The following is a 17,330-nucleotide window of genomic DNA, read 5'->3' on the forward strand; positions in this document are numbered from 1 at the left end:
ACTTTGTGGCATAATTGTTCAGAAACCTGGAAATTAGGAGTTTATACTGAGTCTCTTTCTAAATATTGACCTGGGGTTGAAGGAGTTTCTTGAACTATTGGGCTTTAAAAAAAAAAGGCTGCACCTTGCTGATAATGTCATACATAGGTAGTATGGAAAATAAGTTAACCGCATGAAACATTTAAGCTTTAACAACTAATGATAATGACTGCTTGGGACATTTTTTATATTAAGAGGAGGTAACTGGAGCCAGCAGCTGCCTTCACATACTTGTATAAGAAGAAAATACAGGCAAGTAAATATTCTTTCAGAATACTTCATTAGTCTCTTGTTCATACATGCGCCCTTTAAAGTTCTGGGGCACAGTGATGACTAAGAACTAGTCCCTGCCTCTTGAGTGCTCATGGCTTCATGGGAGGGGGAAGAATTAAAGATGGATAAATCGTATTATACAAAGTTATGAACCAAGCACGTTGGGACACCGAATGGGGTAGCAGTTACGTACTGAAAGCAGAAGTGTTCGGGTAAGCGAATTATAGGCAGTAGAGGGTGAGGGAGGGGGGTGAGTGGGAGAGGATGACAACAAAGGACCAGTGACCAGTTAGTGGGACATAAGTGATGCAGAACATGTAAGGATTGCCAGTATATTTGAGAGAGCCCTATTTTAGAAATTATTTCATTCCCTTTTGATAAACTGTACTTTTTCTGTCATTTCTCCATCTTGAGTAGATCGTGTTCATCCTACGTGTGAATAACGCTACTTCATGGGATCTAGTAATATTGCAAACTTAAATAATGATGTGGACCTAATCAGCAAGAGCTAGAGCTAACCCTGCCCCCAAACCTGTTAAGTAAAACTTAATGGCACATTCTTGAACTCTTTTTGAGGCAGCTCCATGGCTATTCTGCCCTTTGTGATTCTTACGCATTTTTCCCCCTTAGATTCAGGTAAAGGGGGAGAGTTTATCTTGGTGCCCAAGATGTCTTCTGTGACTAACAGGGGCAGTGCTACTGTGATCCTGAAGCAAAGTGGCAGTCATGTATATTTTTGAATTTTCCCAGATGTTTCTTGTTTGACCCAGAGCAATTTACAGACACGGCTCTGTACAAATTAATATCTGGGACAAGAAACTGTTGAGGGTAAGTGAACAGTTTAAGCTACTGTCTACCTGGATTGAAAGCTCAGAGGATGTTTTTGGGTTTCTTTGAGCTCCTAGCCTCGAATGGCCTATGAGCAAAGATAGATGTCTTGGCAGGCTTTGTGGTTGTTTCTTGCAAGCTGAACCTACCTTCTGCTGTGGAAGCTAACACATCCAGGTGTTCTGTGCAGCCCTTCTCAAAGCTGAACTGTGGTCATGTGACCCTGTCCCGGTTAATGAGTATAAGGAGATGTCTTTTTCTCTTAAACAGAAAGACCCATAAAGAGAAAATTGCCCACTTCCTGTGTTTGACCGTGATTGGGTGAAGATGAGTTAAATGCTTAGCGCTGCGGCAGCCACTGAGGGGAAATGGGATATGAGAGAGGCCAGGAGAATCAGAGATACTGACCCAGAACCTTGATATTGCCAAGTCATCCAAGCCAACCCTGGACTTGTTGTGTGAGAAATAAAAACCCCTGTTATTTAGGCCACTTTTATTTGGATATTTTATAACTTGCAGAGGAACTGTCTTAACTGATACATTGTTAAACCAGATGGCTTTCCATACATATTTCACATTTGGAAACAACCTAGTCGATTTAACCAATTGGGGGACCACTTGGGTGAATTTGTCTATACGATGGCATATACTGTACAGTCATTACAAGTGATACAGTCAAAGCATTATTTAGGCATATGGGAAAATGTCCTTTGATACATACTGATAGGAAGAGAAGCATTTTTAACTAGAAGATAGCATGGTGTTAATTTTTGTCTAAAAATGCTTGTATATGCATTGGAAAAATGTTGGATGGACTCATCAACATTGTATTAGTAGTTTTCTTTGGCTGGTATGATTACGTGTGACTTTCAGTTTCTTTCCATTCTGCTTGTCTTCATTATACATAGAACTTTCATAATCTAAAAAAGTTGTAGCTGTGAACCTAGAACTACTCTAAAAATATTAATTAAAAAATTTCCAAACAAGATTGTATTTATAGGCAATTGTTACCTCTTTTGACCCATCTGAGTAAATAGTACAACCATCTATCCAAAACTGGGGCCCAGCTTTGCAAGGTTATCTTGATTTCTCCACTTATTCTCACCCTGTTCTCCTTCCATAATCATGTCTTTCAGTGCCATTGCCAAAATACATCTTAAGTTCTTTACCCTTTGCAACTTGTACTGGCATGTCCCTAATCCAAGTCATCATTTTGTCTCTTGAATTCCTGTATTACCTCCTAGCTGGTCTCTGCTTTCATCCTGGCCGCTCTCAGATCCAGTCTCCAAATACCATTATGAACTTAAAACATTTTTTAATTATATAATACTCTGGCTCAGATTACTCATTAGTTTTTATATAGGCCAATGAAATAGAATAAAGGACTCAAATCAATCCACCCATATCTGTCGGAGGGGCAGGCAGATCAGTGCAGGGAAAGATGGACACTGGTACGTATTACAGAGAGGATAGTTGGCTAATTCTTGTTGGAAAAAAATAAAATTGGATCCACCTATTATCATATGCAGAAGTCAATCTGAAAAGTATAAAAAGATAGAACTTTAAAACTTTCAGAGAAAAAAAGCAACCAAGGAGACTTTTTATCATGGAGTAGAAGAAGATTTGTTAATGGGTCACAGGAAACTCAAACCTTAAGAAAAAGATTGATAATGTTACTCAGGTAAAATTAAAAACATCCATTCATCAAAAGATGTCTTAAAGACAATGCAAAGGTAAGTGAGAAATGGAGAAGATACTTGTTAACACATACAACCAACAAGTAATTATGCTCCAGCTTATACCAGTTTTGGACAAGCTAAAAGTTCAACTTAACACAACCAAAAAACCTCACCACTGCCAAAAGCTCTCATTGTTCTTAAGTGGCAGTGTAAAGCCCTTTTTGCCCAGGATCTGATTCCCGTAATGTTGCATTCCACCCCATTTCCTCCTTGCTTACTGGGTTCCCACCAGACTTTTTCTACCTTGGTTACTGCAGGCTCTTTCCCCTTCTGGGCCTTTGCACCTGCTTTTCTCTCACCTCTGATTCTCTCTTCCTGGCTTTCTCTCAGCAAGGTGCTCGCATCCTCATCCTTCGGGGCTTACTTCAGAGGTCACTTCCTCAGGGCTGTCTCTTGATTCTTATGAATGAAGGATCACTTTCCAGTAATAGTAAGACCTCCCTAGTTAAGAAAGTCCTTCTAGGGCAGCAGGTTCATCACTCGACTGAATGTTGCAGGCTTTTGTTCCAGTCGTCAGGCCCATCATCTCCCACTGGCTTTTACCTTGGGCCTCACATGTGCAGGTGTTAGCCTGTAAGATTCTGTGCCCAGTTTCAACGTAGTGAGGTTTTCCTACATCACGATACAATTCTCTGACACCAGCTGGGTGTGTTGTACAATTCAGTTCTGACACTTCCCACCTGGGGATAGCATCAGATCCACAGGTTAAGGGCTTGGTCCTACAAGACTGCCCTTCTTCCCCCCACTTCAGACACCAGTTCCAAATCCAGGTTATCACCTGAGCTTCCAGCAACCCCTCCTTGAGTTCAGTTAATTTGCAAGAGCAGCTCATAGAACTCAGAGAAACATTTTACTTACCGAATTACTTTTTTTTTTTTTTTTTTGGTAACAGAAGCATGTAACTCAGGAATAGTCTGATGGAAGAGATGCATAGGGCAAGGTGTGGGGAGAGGGCACAGAGCTTCATGCCCTGAATACTCCACTCTCCCCAGTTCACCAAGCTGGATGCTTTTCAAACCCTGTCCTTTGGGTTGTTTTGGAAGCTTCATTATATATGCATGATTGACTAAATCAGTGGCCATTGGTGATTGAACTCAACTTTCCAGCCACTCTTCCCTCCTTCCCTAAAGGTCTGGGGGTAGCTCTGAAAGATTTAACCTCCTAATCACGTGGTCGATTCTCCTAGCAACCAGCCCCCATCCTTAAGTGCCCTCCAAAAGCCACCTCATTAACATAACAAAAGACACCTTTTATTGCTCTCTTCACTTAGGAAATGCCAAGGGTTTTTGGAGCTCTCTGCCAGGAACTGTGGGCTAAGACCAAATATATATTTCTTTTATAAATCATAATTTCACAGGCTGGTTCAGTGTTTTTCAAATTGCAAATGATGAGACTCATGACTGAGCAGTGAAATCAGTAGTCAATATTTTTTTATTCAAAACAAAGAGAATAGAAAATAATAAAGTGTTCTGCATATAGCATTTGGTATTTTTTTAAGCTTTTGTTTCATTTACATATGTATTCTATGCAAATAGGCAACAAGCACATTATAGTCAAAATGTTGGAAAGCAACTTAACTAACGTCTGAAGTTCATTCCGCTTCTGAAATTCTCAGGTCAATTGCAGGGTTACTGAAGAACCTAGAGTAGTTACAGTTTTTAAATGCAGCTTTACTTTTTGAAAAATACTCTGAAGTAACTAAAGAAAGCTTTTCTGAATGGATCCCTTAGCTTGGTAACTTTAATGACTAGAATACAAAATAGAAGCATTGGTTTCAGAAAGATAATGTGTTAAAATCTCTTCAAAGAATTCTTTAAATAGTTTAAACAAGCCTTCAGGAAATTGTATTTCTATTATTAATTTGCTTAGAAATACTTTTCCTGGGGGAGGGTATAGCTCAAGCAGTAGAGTGCATGCTTAGCATGCACAAGGTCCTAAGTTCAGTTCCCAGTACCTCCTCTAAAAATAAATAAGCCTAATTACCGCCCCTCCCAAAATAAAATAATTAAATAATACAGTAATAAATAAAAAATTTTTAAATTAAAAAATAAGCTTTTCCTAGTAAACTTTGGGCCAGTTCAGAAAAAATTCTAATAGGGTTTCCAGTGGGAAAGTTAATACAGTAACTCAGGTTTGGGGAATTTTTTTTTTCCCTTTTGCTTTTACTACTTTGTGAGTTAAACTGCAAGTTAAGACAATAGAATCCTTGTCACAGGGCTCATGGGATTTGCTTCTTTGCTTGTTGCCTGTCTTCCCAGTAAAGACCAGTACAGAGATCTGGAGGACCACAGAGACCTGTGGTTTCAGTGTGAGAAACTTACCACTGCGGTGATAATCTTTCTTGGGTTGCTGTAAATGCCGATCTTTCCCTGGCAGTAAATCTCATGTTTTAAGTCATCAGGAATGAATTACAGATAAGCTTAGGTTGAAAAGTTCCTTCCTTTGTTCTTTTTTATTCTTTCCTCTTTCCATTTATTCACTTAACTTTTAGCTTTTGCTAGAGATACTTGTTCAAAGCAAGAACTCCCAATCTTTTGTCTGGAAGGGCACATCTTATTTTCCCCACCTCCACAACCACAGGGAAGTGGAAAGAATAGTGAATCAGATACTGTGTACTCGTCACCTAGGTTCACCAGCTAATATTTGGTCACTTTTGCTTTGCATGTGTATACATACACACAGGTGTACACAGACTTTGTGTATGTCCGATTCTTTGAAAGTAAGAGACAGATAGGATAATACTTCACTCCTTAAGACATCAGTGTGCACCTTCTATAAATAATTTTCTGACATAAGCACGATACAGTTAACACATCCGTGAATCCAGTGTATAGTTCACATTCATATTTCTGCAGTTGTCCACAGAGTATTTTCAGTAGCATGTGTTTCTTCGTAGCGGTTGTCCCCCAGTCTAGTTCTCACATTCACAAGTGCCTGAGTTGTGCTGTCCCCTCAGTCTTCTCTCATACCCCCTGGAAATAGGCCCCAAGCTGTCTCACTTGATGACTTTGGCATTATGAAGATTCCAGGCCAGGCTTGTGGAATGTTCTACAATCTGGACTTGTCTGATTGTTTTCTCATGTTTAGATTCAGGTTAAGTATTTTTAGTAAAAATACTGCCTGGATGATACTGTGTTTTTCCAGTTGTATCACATTGTTGGTGAAGCTCGTCATCTGTGGGGTGGTATTTTGACACTGTGCCCAACAACCTTTTTCCCAGTGGTTTTAGTATCTATTGATACTACTGATACATTTCAAGCAATGAAGAGGTAAATTTTAAATTATTTTTCTTTTTAAGTTAATGTTCATTAATATTCTTCTGTAAAGAAGAGCTTTTCCTGCCTTCCCCCTGAGTGAGAGTGTGTGTGTGTGTGTGTGTGTGTGTGTGTGTGTGTGTGTGTGTGTGTGTATAAAAGAGTATAGACTTCTGGATACCTTTTTCTAATAATAGCAGCAACCATTTATTGAGTGTTTATTTGCCAAGCACCGTGCTAGGGGTTTTATACACACAATCTCATATAACTCTCCCCAGCAGCCTTGGGGAGGTAGATTTTATAATTGTTCCCACTTTCTACAGGAAGAAACTGAGATCTAAAAACATAGAGTGACCCACTCTTGCTCACAGAGATGGTAAGGATTCCAGCTGGCTAGCTCTGATGTCCCTTCATTATGATGCATCCCGTTATCATCCAGGATTTCCTTTCTTAGACTCAGCCCAGCCCCCGCAGACGTGTCCTTACTAAAGGGCACCTTCACAGTCCAAGGAGTGTAGATGCAAGCCCAATCCCAAGCCCAATCCCGGTCCCTTTTCTGTGCTTGCTGCTTTATTTGTTGTCTCTTCTTCCCCAGCTCGGGGATGTGCTGATCCCTCCCTTACTTGTCTCCCAGAATAATGTCTCCTGGTTGGGTCAGGGCATCCAGCTTGGCCAGCTAGTTGGAAGAGTAATTGTGGTCCTGGGAGCCATTCTCTAGTCCTCAGCCTAATGGCATATTCCACAGCTCCACTGTTTTCTTAGGGTACCATAGACTCCACTCCTGGCAACTGTTTTTAAAAAGTGTTGTAATCTATTACAGTTATTATTCTTTATGATACTTAAATTGTCTCAAGTTTTGCCAGTGAGGACGCCTTCACATTGGCCCATTGTCCTCTTTGTCACAGCCTATTAGTCTAGATAGCTTTCTTGCTTTCTGGTACAAGGTGTAGCAGGCTTACCTTGCTGTTTTGTTTTTTTGTTTGTTTTGTTTTTTAAAGAAACCAAGATAGGCACTAAGTGTGATCATTGCTACTGGGGTGTCACTACTTCTAGGAAAGAAGCTTTCTTTTCTTTCTTTTTTTTTTTTTTTTGAAGATTCTTCTGTTGAGAGCATAGTAGAGGTGAAGAGTGGTGGACAAGAAAACCTCTGCTCTGTTTCCAGTGGAATGGTCCAGAGTTGCAAGGATTTGTGTGGATTGTGGCTCTGCGCTCACCCTGCTCCTGCCTGGTCACTGGCCAGTCAGGCCTTGGTGATCGGGCAGTTGGGCACATTTGATTAAAGAGAATTTCTCTTTTTGCTGACAGGAAAGACATTTCAAAAGACATTTCCTGTAAAACTGATTTGCTAGTGTTCCTTTTCTACCTTTGGTTCCAAACTTTTGAAACTGTAAGGAGATAATTCTTTATTATAGAAACTCCAGTAAAAAGCTATTAACAGAATTAAGATTGTGTGTACCACCTCACTGCTGTGTGTTCTCAAAAATAATAACTGGCTGTTTTTTTAAAAAATTAAATTAATTATGTTAATGGAGTACTTACTTGCTCAAGTTTAAAGTTCACCCCATCTTAATGTTTATTCTCTTGAATGGCCCATCAAGGGAACAAAAAAAAAAGATTTTTATTTTGTGTTGTGGTTTGAAGTAAGAGTGTTTCCTTCCTTCCTCCCTCTCTCCCTCCCTCTCTTCCTCCTTCCCTCCCTTCTTTTAAATAAGGCACTCAAGATACTAAAGGCTTAGGAAGCCTACTCAGAAGAATTTTTTCCAAAATATGTATCTTTCTCAGTAGGTTTTTTCAGTTATGGTTACATAGAGTGTATTTTATTTTAATGTTTAATTGGTACTACAGTCTGTGCCCTCCTCTTTCATTTTGTGGCTTTTTTTTCCTTATAAGGCAAACATTTTTTAACCTACTAGCTTATGATTAGAGTGGTGATCTATCTTAAATTATTTTAGTAACAAATCAGTGTTGAACTGGCATACTTTTAAGATCCATTTCCTTTCCTTCTGTCTTTAGAAAGCAAGAGGTTTTATGTTCCTTAGCGTGACTATACGATAAAGTAGTAAACCTTTGCAGGTTAATTGCTCTGTAATTAACACAGATGGGGTGGAGATCAGAGGACAGTATTAACGCTATTGGGAAACATCAGCACGCTTTCCCTGTATTGCAGGGCAGCCCATTAGGTTATGCTACTCACAGCTCCTGAATAATATCTAGAGAAACCTGACTCCTTTTCCAGGGAATCTGCTTCGAGTTTTCCTCCGTTGATGAGAAGACTTGATAGAGATTCTTTTTCATTTTGAATTCTTGAATGCTATTTGAAATTTGATAAATTAAAGCTTTTTTGTTTTAATAGAGGAAAAAGTAAAGTTCAGTTTAGCTGTTGATGACTTACTGTTTTTAATTTAAAGAAGATGGTCTCTAATACAGTGGTTTCATTGACTAATCAGGAATCCATCCATTGTAAGTTTACCTGTCACTGTACTGCTAGGATAGTTTTTAAGGAGAAAACTTACAACTTAAAAATGACCACTTAATACAGAAGGTGGTTTGTTTTATTGATACAAACATTTCAATAATACTAAAGTATTTCAGTATACCTGTCTTACATTCTTATCATGTACTTTTTGGTAATTTACTTAATCTCATTTTTATCTAACAGTTTTATATTTTAAAAACTTGCTAAAGATTGCTCCTTGCTACAGGATGCCCTGAGTAAACTTTTTTGTTTGCTATTTTGTATATATAATGGATGACTTGTCAAATGGGTTTATGGTGGTCCCCTCTCATTTTTTTCCTCTTTCTCCTAAGTTCAAGGCATATTCTGTTAAACAATATGATTATGATGTGGATGTTGTCATTTATAAGATCTTTGAAAGGGCTTTATAATTTTTAAAAATTTTTAATTGAAATGTAATTTATTTACCAATTCTTTGTTTATTTGTTAGCTTGTTTTTATATTTTTATTGAAGTATAGTCAGCTTACAATGTGTCAGTTTCTGGTATACAGCACAATGCTTCAGTCATAGAGGAACATACATATATACATTTTCATACTCTTTTTTCACCATAAGTTACTACAAGGGCGTTATAACCTTGATATAATAAACAAGTGAAAAATTAAAACCTCTCAATGCAGTGTGACATCCTGGAAAGAAAAATGACATTAATGGAAAAAATAGAGAAATCTGAATAAAGTCCGTGTTTGATTAATAGTAACACAGAATGTTAATTTTTTTAGTTTTGATAAATTCTGTGAGTACATAAGATGTTTTGAAATTAGTTGAAGTTGGGTGAAGGATATATAGAAACTCTCTTTATATTTAGTAGAAATTTAATTTACTAAAAGTTTTAAATATGTGACCATGTGACTAAATAGTGGTGAGCTAGGTGCCAGGGTTACAAAGAGTTCTGAGGCCAGTCTCTTCTCTCCAGTGTCACAATCTTGTTGGCAAGTCAAGGTCTTCTCATCCATAAAAAGACGAGTAACAGTATCTTTATGAGGCAGCCTATGGCAGTGCATACAGGGAGTCCTGTAAGATAGTAGACCCATGGCATGTTTGGAGAGGCTTTTGCAGAACAGGTGAAACATGAGCTGAGCTGGGATGGGTGAGTACAACTTAGATAAGTAATGGAGACGTTGTTCTAAGAGACAGGAGATGCCATAAGCTGAGAGACAAATGTTGTCAGTGATGATGCAGGGGGTGTGGGGGGTTCACTGGAATCCAAATGAGCTAGTGGAGACTTGCGATCATCAAAGTATGGGATGATGAGGATGGCAGTAGGAATTTGAGGAACTGAGAACTGACAGAATTCAGTGATGATGGATGTAGGAGCAGAGAAGAAAGACAAATTAATGGTGACTGATAACTTGAGCCAGAGGAAGTTGCTTGGCAGGTTTGTGTTAAACATTTTCATTTTCAGTTAATGCTGGACCGCCAAGTAGAATTGTCTGGCAAGAAGTTAGACCAGGGGTACTGGAGCACTGAGAAGGATCCAGAGGTTTAGGACTCTTCCTCTGTAGTGAGCAGGAGAAGAAAAAGCCAAGAAGGAAATTTAACAGAAGCATCAGAGAGGTGAAAAAAGAGAGACTGTGGCGATCACTGCAGTGTCCCCGAAGCAGGTGGAGAGTTTCCTAAGGAGGATGTACTAGCACTGGCTGCAGATGGGTCAGCCAGAAGGAAGACTGTGAATCTGGAAATAATTGTTGTCCGAATGGTCCTCAGTTTTATGAGAATGGTGGGCCTGGAATCTAGATTACAGGGTTTCAGGAGTAAGAGGTGTGTGTGTATTTGTCTGTCTGTCTGTGATGGTGGGGGTTGTTGAGAAGTGGAGACTGCAAATTTACACTAGTTTTTGAAGAAGTTTGGTTGGGCATAGACAAGGATATGTAAATTTATATAGGCTAGTAGCTGAAAAGGGCAAAAGAAGGTTATTTTAGTTAAATTTAACAAACATTTTGTTAGGGGCAGTGGAGGACAGGAAAACTGATTAAAGTGTGGTGTTTCCCCCACCCCTGAAAACATGCTACCTCAGGTTCTTTTAGTCTTAGGTAGGCAGTTCACCTTAAACAAAATGCTAGAGATGCAGGTGTTAGGTTTGCAAGCAGAACAAAATCAGTGGCAGAACCACTGCAGTGGGGGAGAGAGTTGAGAATTGATGGAGTAACGAAAGGAGAAGGGAAGTAAAGATGATGGGGCCTGTGCAGGCCTGGAGGGGTCTGGGCCCTGGAAGGCAAAGGGGATCCTCCTTCCTCTAAGATGGACACAGCAGGAGAGGGGGGAAGGTAGTGTTACAGCTGTTTTGAAGTAGAATAGAGCACCGGAGAGGAGCCCTGGAAATCTTTGCACTGAGTGGCATGTGCTACAGACCAGGGGTGTGTTTTCTGCCTTTGGAAAGTTCCTCGTTGAATGAGGAAATGGGGCTGTTAGTGCTTTTTTTTGGTCCTGTGAGAGAAAAAAAGTGAAACACCCGGACCACTGAAGGTACTGTTTTTGGCTAAGGGATTTTTTTGTTTTGTTTTTTAATGTCTAATGAAACAGACCTATATTTTTTGATTGCTCAGGTATTGCATGTGTCTCAGTACCTGCATTAGCTAGGGTGTGTTAGTTGTAGGCTCTCACAGAGCTTAGTCAGGAAAGGTGATGAGACGCATATGCAGGCTCTGAATAATTCGTGCTGCCAGCTGAACTCTGACCTGAGATAGAAAGTGGCTACGTGCCCGACCCACGGTCACAAAGCATTAAGGGATTTAGAGGAGAATTAGAGCAATTTTCTGGCTATTTCAGTTGAACAAGGTTTTGAAATAAATTTGCCATATATTTACCTAAAGGCCTTGTTTCTTCATAGACATATTTTCTACACATTTAGAAAATACTGTGTGCTCCTGGTTTTTGGTCACAACTAAATAACAGTATATAAAGAATTTTGAACGTAATTTTGGCCACTCAAATGAAGAAATGCATTATTTTGAACTGTCCAGTTAGGTAGCACTTTGGCGGGACACTTTAGTCTGGCCGCTGGTTGGTGAAGCATCTGCATCACTGCTCTGATTTGCCATTTTGTCTGTCATCTTGCCTTAAAAGCGTTAGTACTTTGTCAATGACTATATTTTAAGTGCATGTGGCCAGAAAGTAGGTGCAGGTCAACTGAAGAGAAGAACTAAATAGTGCTGCACTTTGACTTTTGTAGTCAGACACAGGAAGAGGTATAAAGGGGAAGAGGAAGGAAGTCAAAGTCATTTGGGGAAGAGGGGAAAAAAAACCTGTTTTTTCTTTGAAATATTTTCTTTAAAAAATATTTTTAACAAAGGCATTTCAAGATCCTCCTTGCCAGTGTAGGGGAGCAGGATATGCCACCCCACACATTTATGAGAAAATTATCTTGTGCAGTCCTGCTTGGAAAGAAAGTGATAGAGGAGACTGTTTAGCTATCATAGGATGGGCCTGAAAAGTGATTTTAAAGATACTAATTAAAATGTAGTCACTACAGAAGTTAGTCTGAGAATTTCTCAGCACTTGTTCTCGTAGGACATCATTAAGCAGGGTCTCAGTTGATGGCATTCCTGTTGAGGGACATATTTAACTTAGCACCCCCCCCCCCCCAAGAGGCAGCAAGGCCTGCCCACCTGCGGCTCCTGTCGCCCAGCTTGCTGCAGCCCTGGCTGGGGTCAAGCACTCCATTCCGGCCTCTCGAGGGCTTTCTCCATGTGTTGCCAGTGTGCTGGTAAAAATGACTTTAAACTCTTGTCAGCACAGTTACTGGTGCGTGCATCACAGTCCCACTCAGATAAACCTGTCACAACACAGAGGCGGCCGCTGGAGAAGAGTACAAGGGCAGGCTTCTAGATTTTCATTCGAGCATCACTAAACGTGCACAGAGTGCCCAATTATTTCAGCATTATTGAGCAAGCCTACAGGAGGACCCAAGCCTTGCTACATTAGATTTTCTTTAGTAATTTGCTCAAGTACCGCTGAGGACACTTAAAGGGCTTAAAACGGTGGCAGCAACCAGTTTCCTTTTCTGGGTTGTTAATTCAGGTTTTCTCTTTCAAATTAACTCTCGCCGCATGCTGTGCAGTGGTTCTGGGAGGACTGCTTAACACTAATTTTCTCAATTTTCAGCTTTTTTTGTTCAACATAACTGCTTTAACAGTTAGTCACGTATATGTTTTGATTAGAGATGTATGATAGTGAGGCCTTATGTTTTGGAGAACAAAATACAGACGCTTTGTTAAAGAAATTTGTATTTCAGCAATTAAAAGTAACTTAAGTAATTTCACTATTTAAAAATTAGGTTATTTACAGTGCATTACAAAACCACCAAATCCAAGTAAAAAGGATAATAGTTCTCTATTATACATCTCCCTCCCTCTCCTTTAAAAAGATATATATCTATAGATATACATCTATATATCTAAATATATATATACATGCACACATACATACATGAAGGATAAATCTGTCTTTCACGGGTGCTGGGCTTTCCATGATGTTTTTGCACCTCTTTTCTCTCCTTTTCTGTTGGGGGGTGTCTCAGATACGTGGGACAAGTTCAATATCTTTGTCTCGTTTCTCACAGCAGCAACAACTCCAGGCCCAGCATTTATCACATGGACATGGTCTGCCAGTGCCTCTGACCCCACACCCTTCGGGACTTCAGCCCCCTGCCATTCCTCCCATCGGTAGCAGTGCCGGACTTCTGGCCCTCTCTAGCGCCCTGGGAGGCCAGTCCCATCTTCCAGTTAAAGATGAGAAGAAGCACCATGACAATGATCACCAAAGAGGTGAGCGATTGTCTCGGAATATCAATCTGATGTTACCTGCCACTGCTGAGGGTAGGTCTGGATGTCGCTGTTTAACTTTACCAGTGACTAAACAAAGGATTTCTGCTGGAAGGTAAATTAATCACTGGAAGCAGTCTTTTGCCAAATGTTACCCTAGTGGTTGGCAAGAGTTAATGCACTCCTCAAAGGCAAGGGGGATTGCATTTCCTGATTGTTGCCTCTGATCCCCTGCTACCTCCTTGTTCCCCAAGTCTAAAGCAGTAATGAAATGCCACACTGCTCTGTGTTTGCAACAGTGAGTGGCAGTAATAGCTCATTTTGGCCGAATCTATTTTTGGGGAAAGATTTACTGATAAAGGCTCACTTAATAATTTGACAGACTCAATTATTATTTATAAGCCAGATCAGCCTATATAATGCAGGGAAAATCTTGCAGGTAAGAAAACAATTTCATTAGTTTTAGTAATTAAGAAAGTGCAGCCCCAATTAATGAAATCTGTTGGTTTAACTACCTCTCTCACCCAGTCTGTTGAGAAGCATGAAATTAACTCATTTCTGCCTATAGGAACAACACAGTTATTTAAATAACTGATTTAAAGGCCAGTTGTGCTCCTTCTGGGTTGGCTTCTTCCTTCCGCTAAAGTAGGTGATGGTGCAGAGGCATTTTGATGTAACTATGTGTCTGTATGGTGCTTATTAGTAATTTTTATTAGGTAATGGCAGAAAAGCAAATGAAAGTCTCTCCCAGCATTCCTTTATGGGAATTTACTTATTAGCATATGGGTGGTTCGTTGGTCGGAAGGGTGTGGTTATAATTAAAGCCTCATATCTACTCTTGTTTCAGTGTCATTACTGTGATTTATAATCTTGGATAAATGATTTTTATCACAGACAGATTTCTCATCTCTGATGTTGGAAACGCTGTAATATTTGTGATCCAGTTATCATAATGCTATAGTACAGAGCTGAGGCATGTCTATAAACACTTTCATAAGTGGAAAAGTCAATAAGGAGTATAAATAACATGCATTTCCAGCTTCAATTTCTGAAATTATGTCAAAGGTAGATTGGCACTTTGTGGATCTGGTCGAGTAGCATTAATAATTAACTTTACAGCAGATTTGACATCTATGCCATTTATTATTGAGCAGAGATCAGATTTAATAAATGCATGGTTTTATGTAAACTAACTGGTATTTTTCTTTTCCTCCTTCTTCTCCCCACTTACCTGCCAATGTTGCTGCTGTTTTGCCTGTAGACAGAGACTCCATCAAGGTAGGACTCAAATTTACAGAAGAAGGAATGGCTTAAAAGGCTCTAAACAATCTGAATAAATCTAGTAATGAATTCTTTGAGATTTACAGAATGATTTGGTGGGCTTTACTGAATAGTGGTTATCTGCATTTTTTGGATTTCTTTTTGTTGTGTGTTTGAGATTTTTTGAAAATATTGGTCCCATTTCTCTATCAGAATCAGATTTATAGATAAAGATTGAATTGTGAAATCTGGCTTGCAATGTTCATTTTATTAGTCTTTGCCATGTGAAAAGGAATAACTGCTTTTTTTTGGTTAAGCTTTGGCTATAAGGTAAATAATAATGGGGAAAATGGTTTATCAGGAAATATACATTTTGGGAAACAGTTTCATCCTACAAAACTCTTTATCAGAACATTAAGAGCATGTTTCTTCACCAGAAAGATTTTTTTTTTAATGACTTCTTGGTTTCCAGTATAGCAGGTTATTCCTTGAGTTTTGCGTCTGTCTTACATGCCTTCTCCATCTCTTTCTAGAGAAGTTTTAGAGAAAGAGGAAGAATGTTAAGGGCCTAATAACTTGGCTATGCTTGTGTAATACCATAATGGGATGTGCTAAGGATGCCTGAATTTATAGTAAGCAAACAAGAAAAACAGGCTACCACGGCAGGAAATGAGTAAAATATGAAAATTACTTGATAACTTGTGAGCCAGGCACAATGTAAACATGCTGCTGTATTATGGGTAGTTGTATCACACAGGCCACTGTATTGTGTCCAGGTTAAAAAGCAAGGGCAGTTCTCAAGCATTGGCCAAAGCACAGGCGCTGTCAGTTCCTTTCCTTGTATTTTACAACAGTTAAATATTTTGGAGCACAGGCAGTTACATCTCTTGCAGTTTTTAATGAGGTTATGTTTACAGAGACTAAGATCTTCCCTGAAACCACCTGTGCTGTCACTTTGAATGCTTCTGCACGCCTTGTCCTTTTATAATAAAAGGGAAGTTGGGTTTTCCCCAAAGTCATTAAATGATGGAAAATAAAAGCTATCTGTTTTACCCTTCAAGAATCTTTGTTGTTTGAAAGGTGTCTATACACCACAGAAATGTCAGCGTTTGCAATTGGAACTGCACACACTGAATTATTTAATTATGCATTTACAGTTGTGTACTTTGTTGTATAATATGAACATCAATACCTAAATTAAAAAGCATTCTTAATCAGAGTGCGGTACGTTCCATACATGTATACTTAGGAAGTAGTAGGTAAATGCATTGACTGGGATTGTATGATAGCAGCCCTTGGAAAGCCTGTCTAGTTATTCTGAGGCCAGTAACATAAACATTCCCTGCCTTCATATGATAAATACATACCTTCAGGCAGGCCAGTGAACTAAACAAAAGCCTCCTCTCATGCCCTACTCCCAGAAGACCGTGAAAATATTCATACTCCAGTGCACACTTTTATGTCTATTACATTTTATAGTCCCTCACGCCGAAGTAGGGTATATTTTGAAATCATCTATAATCATTCAGAATGAGCCTGGGAGTGAGTATCTATATAGCTAGGAAGCCAGGGGGAAAACAAAAGGAAATAGAGGTGGATGATTTTGCCTTGATTTATTATGGAGTGGTAGCTATAAATAGACACTTTTGCTGGGTACCTTCTTGAATTTGAAGTTGTGTTGTGTCAGGTTTGGGGCTGTCCTATGGCTTTGCAAGGTGATGTAGTTAGCTAATTTTTGTAAAGGTGTTCTGTGATGCTCAGAGAAGCAGTTAGTTGCTTGTTCCATCGATCGTTCTTATCCTCCCGTAAGTGGCTCCTGGTTAAGAGGGGCTTTTTATGATTGTCTACTGTGTGACTGGAGATGGTTTTTATCAGCCGAAGCATGCCAGTTCCCTGCAGCTGGAGTCGGGCTTGTATGAAATAATTTATTCATGCAGGATAATGCTCCTTAACATTTAACAGGTAATGAACGTGACATAAATTTCCTTCTTGCTTTTAATTTTTCCCTTTCCTCTTCTAATGTGCAAACAGGCGGCTCTGGTACTCTAAATAATAAGTAATTTTTGGCCATCTGTCAAAAGGAAATTTCAATACAAATTTAAATTAATGGTCCCTGAAATTTTTTATAGCTCCTCTAAAAGCCTCTAATGTGCAGAAAATTCTGAATCTGCTGGTAGTAATTAGTGTTGCATGTAATGAGGATGTGGGCAATGTTACACAGCCCCAGTGTAACATTTTGATATGGTAGCAAAATTTTGATTTATACAAGGTTGTGGATGGGTTTAATTGTGAGAGACACTTTCAAATGTTTTCTTGATGTTACAGATTATTAAACAGGGCAGATTTCCGAGTGGGAGCATAAAATACAAGTTTAAACTTACTGTAAAGATTCAGGTAATTAAGGTGCTTTGCCTTTAGGTGTCAAGGAAAAAAATGAAAGAAATTCCTTTGTTGAAGCGTTGGGCCTTTTTCCTGCTTTTCCTCTCTTCTTGGAAGTTCTGTGGCCACTAAACCACATGCTATTGGCTTTATTGATCTTGTTTTCTGTAGCTCCAGTAGCTAAGTTTTACTAAGCCTGTTATTTGCAGACCTGTATCTGAAGTTTTTCAACAAGGGTGAGGAATGTAAATATAGACCTAAAATGGAAAGCACTGTAGG

General features: G+C 39.2%; 1 protein-coding gene across 6 annotated transcripts in view; it reads left to right on the forward strand.

The window, feature by feature from the left end:
- TLE4 (TLE family member 4, transcriptional corepressor) overlaps window positions 1-17,330 on the forward strand; it is a 137,876-nt gene that overhangs the window by 59,127 nt on the left and 61,419 nt on the right. For 4 of the 6 annotated variants that reach the window (XM_032477891.1, XM_032477895.1, XM_032477896.1 and 1 more), the window contains 2 exons: window positions 13,211-13,415; window positions 14,674-14,690. In XM_032477891.1, the coding sequence (XP_032333782.1) occupies window positions 13,211-13,415; window positions 14,674-14,690 (222 nt within the window). The remainder of the gene's footprint in view (window positions 1-13,210; window positions 13,416-14,673; window positions 14,691-17,330) is intronic. The other 2 variants (XM_032477892.1, XM_032477894.1) reach the window with 1 other exon arrangement.

Source organism: Camelus ferus, chromosome 4, assembly GCF_009834535.1.
Source record: "Camelus ferus isolate YT-003-E chromosome 4, BCGSAC_Cfer_1.0, whole genome shotgun sequence".
In the NCBI taxonomy this organism is placed as follows: domain Eukaryota; kingdom Metazoa; phylum Chordata; class Mammalia; order Artiodactyla; family Camelidae; genus Camelus; species Camelus ferus.